Source organism: Pseudophryne corroboree, chromosome 6 (genome assembly GCF_028390025.1).
Source record: "Pseudophryne corroboree isolate aPseCor3 chromosome 6, aPseCor3.hap2, whole genome shotgun sequence".
NCBI classification, from domain to species: Eukaryota; Metazoa; Chordata; class Amphibia; order Anura; family Myobatrachidae; genus Pseudophryne; species Pseudophryne corroboree.
Window position 1 is genome coordinate 289,640,888 of NC_086449.1, and position 14,259 is coordinate 289,655,146.

Consider the following 14,259-nt stretch of genomic DNA (forward strand, 5'->3'; position numbering starts at 1 on the left):
ATGTCTGAGTCTGTATGCTAAGTATGACAGAACTTGCTTTGGGAAAAATATAAAACTGATTCCCCTAAAGCATGGGTCTTCAACCTGCGGCCCTCCAGCTGCTGTGGAACTACACATCCCAGCATGCACCACCACGGTTTTGCTATTAAGGCATGCTAAAACTGAGGCAGGGCATGCTGGGATGTGTAGTTCCACACCAGCTGGAGGGCTGCAGGTTGAAGACCCATGCCCTAAAGTAACAGTCATACAAAATGTTTCCTGCAGTGACAGTGATGTTGCTAATATATGTATCAGTATCACATATTAGATAAGCAATAAATATGCTTTTACCATAATTTGCTATACTTTCATAGGAAAACCATGAACAAATGGCCATGTTTGATTGACTGCATATCACAGTGTGACAATATGCATTTTATTAAGCATAAGAATGTTGCAGTATTGGTTTTTAGCATTATTTTTTGTACTATATTATGCTATGTATCTGTTAAGCGCCTTGAGTCCTATTGGAGAAAGAGCACTATATAAGTAAAATTATTATTATTATTAACTTTCTGCATATGATTTCTCCTGCAGTTGTGGCACTCAATGGGCTGATTTGGCAGACTACAGCTATGTTTCGGCCTTTTGTTGAAATCTATGCATTAGGACCCAGCCTCAGTGACAAGAAAAGGAAATTTTGTACCAAGACAAAAAGCAACACCTGGTCACCTAAGTACAACGAGACTTTCAACTTGTAAGTTATGTATGTCTGGTGAATGCAGTGTCTTAGATGTAAGCACTGTACTATATCACCAATTGTTAGAAATCAGAAAACTATGTGAAATAAACTTAGTGTATTAAATTGAGTGCAGTGGATGGCTGTATGAAGTGCAGTATATCTCCACAAATTCTCACTTTTCAGTACGGTTTCCAGAGACCACTTTGTCATTGGGCAGATGCATATAAGAGAGTGGTGCACTATGCACTCAGGGCTACACTGGGCAGCTGCCAAGGCCCACACAATTACAGGGTCCTTCAAGAAGTGGAGAGCTGGGCTGGGTAGTGCCTTTACAGCTTCTTGGAAGGCAGACAGAGAATGCTGCCCAGCCGCTCTGATTGTGGATTGCACACTATCAGAGCAGCCAGGCAGCATTCTCTACCTTCCTTCCAGCCTGCAGCCAGACAGTGAATGTTTGTCAGCATGCTGCTTTGTGGATGGCTGAAGCAAGCCACTAATCTGAGTGCTGCCAGCCATTCACTGTATGCATGTAGAGAAACTGTGTGGGGCTGCAAGAGGTGTAGTTTATGATTTTTTTTTCTTTTTTCATTTATTCCCGTGATTTTTTTTTTTTTGTCATTTATTCCCGTGGATGGGGGCTCGAGTACATTGCTTTGCCCAAGTCCAACAATGTTGTTAGTATGGCCCTACGTGCACACTCATACTACTGTATGTCCAGAACAGGGATAAGGCTAAGCAAAATATAGTATACAGTACAATGTAACACGCCTAGCAGGTGTGAAAGGTCTAAGGTTACATGTGGAGTGGAATGAAAGAGGAACAAGCTAACAACGCACAATCACAAATTCAACCCACAATAATAATACAGGGAAAAGCAAAAGCTGTCAGGTTTAAATAGCCCAGTGCTTACTCTGATTGGCTACACATTAGGAACAGGTGATGCTCATTGGGTAACAATAATATTCGGAGCAAGATACAATATATCCAGTGCTAATGATCATCAAGATGTAGCATGGCTAGAAATACCCAACAACCACACCATTGTTTTTTTTACTTCCAATCCCTCTTGCTTTTCTGCCAGCCTCCAGTGTCACACATCACATGCACAGGCACGTTTACTCCTATTTGTCCAGATTTAGTGGCCCTGCTGGGACAGTCAGGAGATGTATCCTTTGTCATGCTGTAAACAGCATCAAGAGGAATCTATGTGCACCTAACACTATTTCCACGTTAAATGGATAGGGGGAGTGTAATTTCAGACCACATTTCTACAGTATGTCATGGCTGTCCCAACTCCATCAATGTGTCTAGTAATCTAGTATCAATCCCGATGATTTACCTGCGGTCGGGATCCTGGCGGTCAGGAGACCGACATCGGTATCCCGACAGCCGAAAACCAACAGTGAGCACCGCAAGTCCCGTCGCGGGCTCGCTGTGCTCACCACGCATCAGGCCCAGTGACGAGCTTTGCTTACCACTCTAATATATTACCCCTCGGGTGGTGGCATGGACCACTACCCAAGTGGGTATACCGGGCTTCAGTCTGGATTCTGAATGCCAGCATTTCCAAGGCTGTCGGGATCCTGGCATCGTTATCCTACATGCCAGGATCCCAACGGCTGGTAAATTAACCGCATCACTCAACCCTGCATAGAATAGACCAAAAACACACCATATATGTTACTGCAATATTTTACGAATCTCACTTTATTGGAATTGGCCTTTTGCTATTTTCTCTAATGTGGAAATCCATAGCCGCAGTCACAGGCAGGATGAGAACTCCTGCAGTAGTCAAATACAAAACAGGTGATGAGGGGAAATCAGAGCAATGAGCGGGCTTATCAGAGGCCATACTCGTTTCCTAGCCAGTATTACACTGAAATGGTATATAATGTTGGAGGATGAGAGAGTTTTGTGAGATCTGTGGGCATATGTACAGTAATAGGGTCCGAGTTTGCTGGCGGTGCGGGATGCCGGACGATCTAGGAGTTCTGGTTTTTTTTTTAGTGATGAGCGGATTCGGTTTTACTCGGTTCTCTAAACAGAATCTTATTGGCTATCCAAAACACGTGACATCAGTGAGTCAATAAGATTCGGTTTTGAGAACCGAGTAAAACCGAATCCGCTCATCACTAGTTTTTTTGTCTTTTTTTTTAAAGCGCCAATCATTTACAAGGCAAAACAATACCCTGGAAAAGATTGCCGCTTTAAAAAAATATCAGAGATTGGCTGGCATCCCACACGTCCAGCAAACTCCGACCCTATTACATGTGCCCCCTGCTGTTTGTTAATTGATCCCATTTGTACCAATTTTAGGCAGTCTGGAAGGTTAGTATGTGGACACTTAGTCTATGATTTAAACATATCACTGTCCCTAAAAGAAATATATTATCTGCCAACAAATTGTAAAACTACGGTAAAGCCCTAAAAGTGTTATTTGTTCTGATAGAAGTGCAAAAACACATTTGTGTGTTGCATGTTAACCCCTTGGGGGAGATTCAAATGTTTGAAAAGTCAGTTGGGAGTCTGTTTTTTCCTATCTAATAGACAGGAAAAAACAGACACCCAATCGACTTTTCAAACATTTGATTTCCACCCCTTGTGTGTTGCTAGAGCCTGGTACAGTAACTCAATACTTGCCCATAGCATTACTGATGGCATAGAGTGGCACTGCAGATTGTAGATCTGTATCCAGGAACATGCAGATGGATCACAGAGCTGACCTAATAGACAGAACATAGGACTACAGCTGTTTTATAACAATTAAAGCCTAACTACATAACCGTTTGGCAGTGTTTAATGTCAGGATGCCCAGCAGGGCCGCACTATCCAGCTTGCGTTTGATGTAAATAGTAAATATGGCTCTTATTACTGCCGAGTTTATGAGAAGCAGGTGTTTATCCCAATGGAAGTGCCCACAGGCAGCCTACACGCCATGTTGTTGGAGTAACCACTGAGCTCAGTCATATGTCCATGATAGATACATCGCATTTCTAAGGCTGAGCGGGTTTATCAGTGATTTATGGCATGCCTTGTTTTTATTTAATGGTAAGATCAATTGGTTCAATAGTTCAGGGTTTACTAAATGCATTACACACCTTATGCTAGTGCATACAAAGTCACACACAGCTTCAATGTCTACATTACAGTTATTCATTGCAGTCAATTTTCTATGCAAATTAAAACTAAAGCATTGATAAGAATGGACTGAGCCTCACAGGAAAATGTAACATTGTTTCTCTTTGTTGTATCAGACTGTGTACGCTTACTGTGCAGGGCACTCCGTCATTTATGGTGCCAACAAGGAAGTCTCCCAGGAATATGTACTGTATGCTGGGAGACCCTCAAGTGGAGTCACTGTATTCATGTAGGGCACACCAGTTATAGGTAGGTCCAGGGGTTAAAGTGGGGGGGAACGAGGTGGAACTGAGTTCCACCACCTGTAATGGTTGGGGGAACTAGTTCCACCATCACCATTGCCCTGCACAGTAATTCCAACAGAAAAGCCCACCCCATCATCTGTGTCAATCAATGATACAGGCGGCACTAGTGTTACTGATGAGCTGCAGCCACCTACTCCTTCCTCAGGTCCTGGTGCCTCCATGGTCCTTCTCCATGAGTTCCACCACCTCACCAGGACTACTTTAAGCCCTGGGTAGGTCCTTTAAAAACTGCAGCACCGTGGCAAACAGTCCACCAGCCCACAGTCCTGTACACGTAAAAGCTATTTTCCTGATCATTCTAATAGTTCCAAATTAAAACGACATAATTTCCTTTATCTAATATCATTTTTAACATCCCATTTAGGAAGGCAGAGCAGATTGCAAACCATACAGTAATGTGGGGTACACACCCTATTTTCTAAGCGATCTGACTAGATAGCGTATAAATTATGCACAAATTGCTCCGTGTGTATGCCCCATAGTGATAGCGATGTGCGGCCCCGCGCACCGCAATCGGTAACTCAGGGCCTAAGTCAGAGTTGATCGCAGCAGCAAATTTGTTAGCAGTTGGGCAAAACCATGTGCACTGCAGGAGGGACAGATATAACATGTGCAGAGAGAGTTAGATTTGGGTGGTGTGTGTTCAAACTGAAATCTAAATTGCAGTGTAAAAATAAAGCAGCCAGTATTTACCCTGCACAGAAACAATATAACTAGTGATGTGCACCGGACATTTTTCGGGTTTTGTGTTTTGGTTTTGGATTCGGTTCCGCGGCCGTGTTTTGGATTCGGACGCGTTTTGGCAAAACCTCCCTGAAATTTTTTTGTCGGATTCAGGTGTGTTTTGGATTCGGGTGTTTTTTTACAAAAAAAACTCAAAAACAGCTTAAATCATAGAATTTGGGGGTCATTTTGATCCCATAGTATTATTAACCTCAATAACCATAATTTCCACTCATTTCCAGTCTATTCTGAACACCTCACACCTCACAATATTATTGTTAGTCCTAAAATTTGTACCGAGGTCGCTGGATGACTAAGCTAAGCGACCCAAGTGGCCGACACAAACACCTGGCCCATCTAGGAGTGGCACTGCAGTGTCAGACAGGATGGCACTTCAAAAAATAGTCCCCAAACAGCACATGATGCAAAGAAAAAAAGAGGTGCACCAAGGTCGCTGTGTGACTAAGCTAAGCGACCCAAGTGGCCGACACAAACACCTTGCCCATCTAGGAGTGGCACTGCAGTTTTCTAACGAGAGGATGAGTGCTTCCATCCTCATGTGAATCTGAACCACTAGCCATGAACATAGGCCAGGGCCTCAGCCGTTCCTTGCCACTCTGTGTCATAAATGGCATATTGGTTTTTGGGTCATTTTACTGAACTTTTGTTTTTTGGATTTTATGACATTGGGCATCGGCCTTGGCAGACGACGTTGATGGCATTTCAACGTCTCGGCCATGACTAGTGGCAGCAGCTTCAGCACGAGGTGGAAGTGGATCTTGATCTTTCCCTATTTTACCCTCCACATTTTTGTTCTCCATATTTTAATGTGTGGAATTATATGCCAGTAATATATCAATAGCAATGGCCTACTGTACCGTACTGATATATATTATATACTGGTGGTCAGCAAAATTATGCACTGTTCTCCTACTATATATACTGTGCAAAATTTAAATGCACCACAGGTATGGATGCATAGTATACTTGACGACACAGAGGTAGGTAGAGCAGTGGACTACTGTACCGTACTGCTATATATTATATACTGGTGGTCAGCAAAATTCTGCACTGTCCTCCTACTATATATACTGCGCACAACAACTAAAATGCACCACAGGTATGGATGGATAGTATACTTGACGACACAGAGGTAGGTAGAGCAGTGGACTACTGTACCGTACTGCTATATATTATATACTGTTGGTCAGCAAAATTGTGCACTGTCCTCCTACTATATATACTGCGCAAAACTTAAATGCACCACAGGTATGGATAGATAGTATACTTGACGACACAGAGGTAGGTAGAGCAGTGGACTACTGTACCGTACTGCTATATATTATATACTGGTGGTCAGCAAAATTATGCACTGTCGTCCTACTATATATACTGTGCACAACAACTAAAATGCACCACAGGTATGGATGGATAGTATACTTGACGACACAGAGGTAGGTAGAGCAGTGGACTGCTGTACCATACTGCTATATATTATATACTGGTGGTCAGCAAAATTCTGCACTGTCCTCCTACTATATATACTGCGCAAAACTTAAATGCACCACAGGTATGGATGGATAGTATACTTGACGACACAGAGGTAGGTAGAGCAGTGGATTACTGTACCGTACTGCTATATATTATATACTGTTGGTCAGCAAAATTACGCACTGTCCTCCTACTATATATACTGCACAACAACTAAAATGCACCACAGGTACGGATGGATAGTATACTTGATGACACAGAGGTAGGTAGAGCAGTGGACTACTGTACCGTACTGCTATATATTATATACTGGTGGTCAGCAAAATTATGCACTGTCCTCCTAATATATATACTGCACAAAACTTAAATGCACCACAGGTATGGATGGATAGTATACTTGACGACACAGAGGTAGGTAGAGCAGTGGACTACTGTACCGTACTGATATAATACTGGTGGTCACTGGTCAGCAAAATTCTGCACTGTCCTCCTACTATATACTACAATGCAGCACAGATATGGAGCGTTTTTCAGGCAGAGAACGTAGATATTTTCAGCACACTGAGCACAGATATTTGCAGCACACTGAGCACAGATATTTGCAGCACACTGAACACAACTGAGAGAACGCTGCACACGTCCTCCCCTATCATCTCCAATGCACGAGTGAAAATGGCGGCAACGCGCGGCTCCTTATATAGAATACGAATCTTGCGAGAATCCGACAGCGGGATGATGATGTTCGGGTGCGCTCGGGTTAACCGAGCAAGGCGGGAAGATTCGAGTCCGCCTCGGAACTGTGTAAAATGGGTGAAGTTCGGGTGGGTTCGGATTCCGAGGAACCGAACCCGCTCATCACTAAATATTACCCACCTAAATCTAACTCTCTCTACACATGTTATATCTGTCACACCTGCAGTGCACATGGTTTTGCCCAACTACTAACAAATTTGCTGCTGCGATCAGGTCTGAATTACCCCCTCAGATCATTCATGCATGCAGTATAAATCTAGACAGATCGCCTAGCATGCACAAAGAAAACACTGGTTAGCACAGATCGCTCAGCACACATCACTGTGCGTATAGCGGTGTATAGCGATGTGTGCTGAGCGATCTGTGCTAACCTAGATCACTTAGCACACAAGCGCAAGTTGCCCCATATGTATGGGGCATAAGTTGAAATAGGATTGTCAGTGTACAGTATACTAGCCTGAGCAACACTAGATCAGCCCACTACTGTACTCACAACAGTCATCTAGCCTCTATAGTTCACGGGGTAGCCGATCTTTAGGTCGACACTCATTAGGTTGACATGCATTAGTTCGACATGGTCACTAGGTCGACATGGCAAAGGTCGACACATGAAAAGGTCGACATGAGTTTTTCACTTTTTTTTGCTTTTTGTGAACTTTTTCATACTGTATGATCCACGTGGACTACGTTTGGGAATAGTAACCCTAGCCGAAGCATGGTGAGTGAAGTGAGCCATGCGAGGGGACACGGTGCACTAATTGGGGTTCCCGTTCTCTTTACAAAGAAAAAAAAATAATGTCAACCTTTTTCCATGTCGACCTATTGACCTTGTCGACCTATTTCAGGTGACGACCTAGTCACTGTCGACCAATAGTGGTCAACCTAATGACTGTCGACCTAGTTACTGTTGACCCAACTATCCACACGTGTTCACGGGTGTAGTATGGTATGCCAGCGGCCAGCATACCGGCGCCGGTATGCAGCTGGGTGAATGCAAATGAGCCCCTTGCTGGCTCGCTGCGCTCACCACGCTGCGGGCATGGTGGCGCGCAATGCTATTTATTCTCCCTCCAGGTGGGTCATGGACGCCCAAGAGGGAGAATAGTTGTCAGTATGCCGGGTGTCAGGATTCTGGCGCCGGTATACTGAGCACCAGGATCCCAACAGCCGGCATACTCAATACCACCCCCTGTTCACAGGTGCCCATTGTACTGTAGGACTGGGGCACAAGGCCTTTTATACTGTTTAGTACAGGGAGCATAGAAAAACTCATGTTCTATGTGGTTTTTTACACTTACATAGTTTATGCAAAACATACAAAAATATATTTTCTCAAAACTGACGGATCCTTCTTAATGGGTATATGTAGTCAATTATAAGATGCATTTGTTCAAGTAATTTAATTAATTTGTCGCCTAAAACAGCAATTTAAAAGATTATTTTTGTAAAAAAAAGTATTTTAAAAGGTGTTTTCTTTGGGTTCTGATTTTATGTTAGCATACATGACTTTGCAAACTAATACCAATGCTACAAACCCTTAAAATATAGACTAACGTGACATTTGCTCAACCTTTCTTCCTATCTATCACTACCCTCCTGGGTGAGTGTCATTCCAAAGTGGAGGTCAGATGAACTGATGGCTGTCCTGCTTGTAAACACTGCTAGACACACTTGTTATGCAGAACTGGCCATGCTGCAGACTGCGCATATACAGTATGAACCAATTCCACTGGGTTTTATATGCCTTTTGCAGAGGTGTCAGTACAGATGGTGTAATAGTTAGCATTACTGCTTCACAGCACTGAGGTTATGGGTTCTATTCCCATCACGGCCATAACTGTGTGGTGTTTATATATTCTCCCCATGCTTACGTGGGTTTCCTCCCATAATCCAAAAATATAGTGGTAGGTTAATTTGCTCCAAACAACAACAATATTATCCCTAGTGTGTAGGTGTGTGCGTGTACATGGGCAGACTAGATGAGCAAAGTGTTTCTTATCTGTCATCAAATTCTGTTTCTATGTGATTTTCAACCAAATGCATGGCGCAAGTACACTGTAAGTATAGCACAGTATAGCATTGGTATGGAGACATAGACCATGTATTTATGGAAAAGAAATCCAGATATTTTTCACTTTAAGTTCCAGCTGCCCCAATATCCCTTTACTGCTAAGAGTCCTATGAAATATGAAGGAGTGTCAAATAAGTAGAAAGTAAGTAGAAAACTGAAAAATCTAATGAAGGAAATGGTCAGTGTAATGGTTCTTTTGGTGGTGATGTTTTCAGTTGTCCTAGTGATGTCCATGCATTTCCAACCTCCAGACATGAAGGACAATGCACAAAGGGGTGTATGATGTTAGGGTGAGCATACAGTATGCATTGGATAACCCTAATAAGCTGACACAGTTAATCATACATATAATATATATGGTTTGAGATGAAGCTTTTTGCTACTGGAGTTTGACGGGGTCTCGAGCGATGACCTCCTATAGCATTCAAGCTACATCCAAAGACCATATATAAAATGTGTGGAACTGCCATGTGGGAGCACAGAAAATGATGTATCATCTCTCTGCTCCTCCCTGGGGCTAATTTGCAAAAAGCTCAATAACTGCACCTACAGTAATTGGAGGAAAGTTTTTTTTTTTTTTTTTATTCTACATTTAATTCCATGATCAGATCAACAAATTCCCAGTTTGGACGTAAAGTACAAATATGACCAAACTCCTGCTTTGTTGCAAATAACTGTTGCAGTTGTAGCAAGTTATTAACAAACACAGTAGAACTATGTAGTGAACCAACACAGAATTAGTTTTCAGTGTCTTGCTAGTGGTACATTCATGAAAGCTAGTTGCTGATTTGACTGTGCAGTTTACTGATTTAGTAAATAAACCCATGTGCTGTAATATGTGTTAAGGTCCGTACACACTAGACGACGTCGCTCTGTGGGTGACGTCGCCTAGTGTTTCCCCTCTCGGGCCGGGCGGGCGGCAGTCGCCCATACACACTGAGCGATATGACCGCTCATATTGCTTAGTGACGCCACGCAGCCGCCGGCCATGCATGCAGCTCTTGTACGACGGTCCAGATCGAGCTTGCATGCACTGCCGATAGCGACATACACACTTGCATCGATCGTCGCTGGTGGCATCATTGCTGGCGGGGGCCGTGCATCGGTCGCCGCTGGCGGCATACACACTTGCCGACAAATTGAACAACGTCGCTCAGGAAGGGGGAAAATGAGCGATGTCGCTCATTTTATCGGCAAGTGTGTATGGGCATTTACACGTTAATGTTGGCAGTACTTGGTAAATCTTCAGAGGTATTCACAATTATTCTCCCTTTCACTTCCAGTAAGCCAGATGCACATGATCCATTTATTTTTATATGATAATGAAAGGTAAAAAACATATTGGTATATATCTTTCTCTCCTGTGCCTTGCTGTGCCATGAAGACAGGTTGCGCCTGACGGAACAATGAACATAATCTGTGAATGTGCCAGTGGGTACTACTGCAAAGCTTGATGAAGATCCTGTTGAGACGCAACTGTGTTTTAAGCAATGTCAAAAGGGAAACATTAGTAATGCTCCAAAGCTGCAGAACCTGCCAAAGCTTGTATAGGGGAATAAAGTCAATCATGTTCCTGAAAAAGATATGTCAATCCTTAGGAAAAAAAAATCAGTAACAAAAATTAGATTTGATTAAAATATTAGAGCATGGCTTCAAGGCAGAGGAAGATTGGGTAGCAGGGGCCAATGGTATTTCATTAGCAAAAATGAAATTATAGCTTCAGAATATATTACAAGTTTTTGCAGTTGAGAATCCTCTATAATCCCACTGAGTATAGTTGGGGAATTCAGACATCGTCCTTCCTCCTCATATTTACTCTCTTTTAAATACACAGTGTTCTAAGTAACGAAGAAGGCCCAGGGACTTATGAACTTCACCTGTGCGTGAAGGATTACTGCTTTGCCCGAGAAGATCGCATTATAGGAATGACAGTCATCCAGCTGAAGGGCATTGTAGAGAAAGGAAACTGTGCATCCTGGTATCCTCTGACAAAAAGCATCTACATGGATGAAACTGGACTGACAATCCTGCGAATACTATCTCAGAGGTCCAATGACGAGGTCGCCAAGGAGTTTGTAAAACTTAAATCAGACATTCGGTCTCCAGAAGAGATCTAGAACACTGCTGCAGCATAGACATCACCTAACAGAACTATTTTAAATACAAACATATTGATACAGTGTTGTTGTTTGGATAGTGTATGCATGTGCAAATCAGTGGGAATGTTTATTCAATATGTTTCAGTGTTTGCTAGTACACCAGTACTATACTTGCAAGGCGTGTTGAAGAAGAAATGTACTTTCTTTTTATATATAACAGACATTGGGCAAGGACTCGTTCCCATAAAGTGCCAAAACCTACACCTAAAACTGAAATAAGCTCATGTTATTTTTTAGTAACTTCTTTTTCCTACCGATTTCCAACATGGTTGCGTACTAAACTATTGGTTAATGAGTTGTATTTGTTAAATAAATGTGTGTCTCTGTGCAGTTGTTTTATTTAATTATCTCCCAACATGTTATTCATAATCATAATGTTGCTGCTGTAATTTGTTTTGCTTTTTTTATTGCAGAACCAAATTAATTGTTGACGAATGGTTTGTCATTTTATAACTCCATTCCTGGTTATAAATGTTTCCTTTTTTCATATAAATAGGATGGGGCTATTTTATGCATATACTACACAAACCTTTCTGGTATATCACTGTGAAGACAAACTGTACAGAAGCTTCTAAAGGTCAATAATGTCCCTCCTTATACAGTAGTGTCCCCTTCTATGTATTCCAGTTCTGTAATAGATCTCTGCATATTAGTAGTAAGTGCGAAACACAAGATACTCTGAAGAAATGTGAGTTTCTATACATTTGTATAAAACAGTATATGGGGATTGTGTGCTAAGTCATTCCCTATGTTTTGCTCACGTCATTTGCTCCGCTTATTGTCACTTACAGTAATTTCCATAAAACTTGACGTATTTTTGTACAATGCAATGGAAACAGTAAAGGTCCTTAAATATTATCTATAATTTTCCAAGAGTGTATAAACTTAAAACATTGTAATGAATACCACGGATATTGACGGAACTGTGTGCATCTGGAATGTTGTCTTTACCATTGAGAGAATTTAATTGTCGCAAGCAGGGAAACTGTTGTATTGTTTACTTAGCTGCAATTTCCGTCAAGTGTCTCTTTTTAATAAAAAAAACAAAACTACAGTTTGTACTTATGCAACATAAAAATGTATTGCACTGAGGCAAGTCATGTCATGTAAATATATTTAGTGAGATATTGTAAAATAAAATATGAAGAAACTTCATCAAGTTTTATTTATTTTTTAAAACCTTTTTATTTATAACAACAACAACAACAACAACAACAACAATTATTACATGTGGTAAAAGGCACTCAATGTTGTAATACATTGAGAATACACAACAGTGTATGCAACATTGGTCAGACCCACAATCAAACATTCTACAATTAAAAAAGGAAATAACATGAGAGAGCTCATGTTATTGAAATGAGGCGGGAAGGAAGGGGTTTGGTATGGAATCCCGACAGTCAGGATTCAGATGATCAGAATACCGACACTTTTTAAAAAGGTAAGCTAACCCTTCTTACCCTCTCCCTAACCCTCCCCTCCCACAGCCTAACCATAACCCTCCCCCTAGTGCCGACCGTTAGAATCCCAACACTTTCTGAAAGGTAAGCTAACCCTACCCCTTACCCTCTCCCTAACCCTCCCCTCCCACAGCTTAACCCTCCCCCTGCTGCCTATTCATTCTAATGGAAGCCTACCAGGGATGTGTAAACAGCGACATACAGAACGCTGCTATACGCAGCAAAGATGTAGCAGGACACATCTGTATATTTGGGATTCTAAATGTTGGGGATTACGGTGTCGGGATTCCAGTGCCGGTCTTCCTACTGCCAGCATCTTGACCAACTACATCCCGGAAGGAAGGGTGGGGATTGGGGGCCCTTCAGATGGCCAACCAATCAGGGTGATGGTCTAAGGCAGAAAACAGTTTACAACACATAGAGGTCAATTCAATTAGAGACATTATTCTCGCCCACATGAGTTCATGCGGCTATATGCTGCATTTGCAGTACTGTCGGACTCGCACAAGTGCGGTATCATTTATGCGCCGTTGTAATGAAAACTCACTCCCTTTGCCCTAAACTGACTTGACCTAATAGTGTCTCTAACATGCAAGGGAGTGTGGACTTACTGAGAAGGTACCAGTGTCCCCAGACTGAGTGGAATTTTCTGACTATTGTATTGTGAAGTAGGTTTGTGATATATATTATCATTGATATGTACCAAATGCAGGCAATCATAGGATGTTATCTTGGGGAGTTTGGGTCTTTCCAGATTCTAGCTATTTATAAGTAAGTCTCTATACAGATATGTTGCCCCAGTTTATCATGCTGTTTACTAATTGTCTCAATTGGGTAGCATAGTTATATGACAAGGGAATCTGAAGATATCACAGCAAGAAGTTTCCCCCAAATGAGCGAGACTTTATATCAGAGGGTGGAGATGTGGGGGGCAGTGCCACATGACACAAAGTTAAGAACCATCTTTTTAATAATTTCTCCAATGTACTGATAGAGTTCAGAGGGAACCAAATACTGTCTTGTGTAGACCTTGAAAGTGTTTTCCTTCAAGGAAACTTTATGGAAAACTTAGCAACTCATTGCTTAATGAGCGATCGCTTCTCACAATTATGGAAGTTTTATTTATATATGTATTGTATGTATGTATGTATGTGTGTATTTATTTATTTATTGTATTTAACTTTGTTAAATGTGTTTGGCAATATATAACTTAATCCTAAACATATAAATACTGTTTATATTTATCTCATGTTACAAATGTTAGAAGTTTGTTATGTGCTGTAACCCATACTGTAGCATTTTTATTATCTTTTTATTCTTTGGCACCACATGAGGACTATATAGCTTACAGTATACAAGAGTTATATACATACTAGAGGTGGAATGTACTAATGTGACTATGTGGGCAAAAGCCTGTTTTTGGACTTTGGATTTTTTT

General features: G+C 41.7%; 1 protein-coding gene across 1 annotated transcript in view; it reads left to right on the plus strand.

The window, feature by feature from the left end:
- The window catches only part of UNC13C (unc-13 homolog C), a 1,008,422-nt gene extending 995,906 nt beyond the window's left edge, over positions 1-12,516 (plus strand). The window contains exons 33-34 of the mRNA XM_063926117.1: positions 577-736; positions 11,037-12,516. Of these exons, the coding sequence (XP_063782187.1) occupies positions 577-736; positions 11,037-11,319 (443 nt within the window). The 3' untranslated portion in view covers positions 11,320-12,516. The remainder of the gene's footprint in view (positions 1-576; positions 737-11,036) is intronic.
- Positions 12,517-14,259: the final 1,743 nt, after the last annotated feature.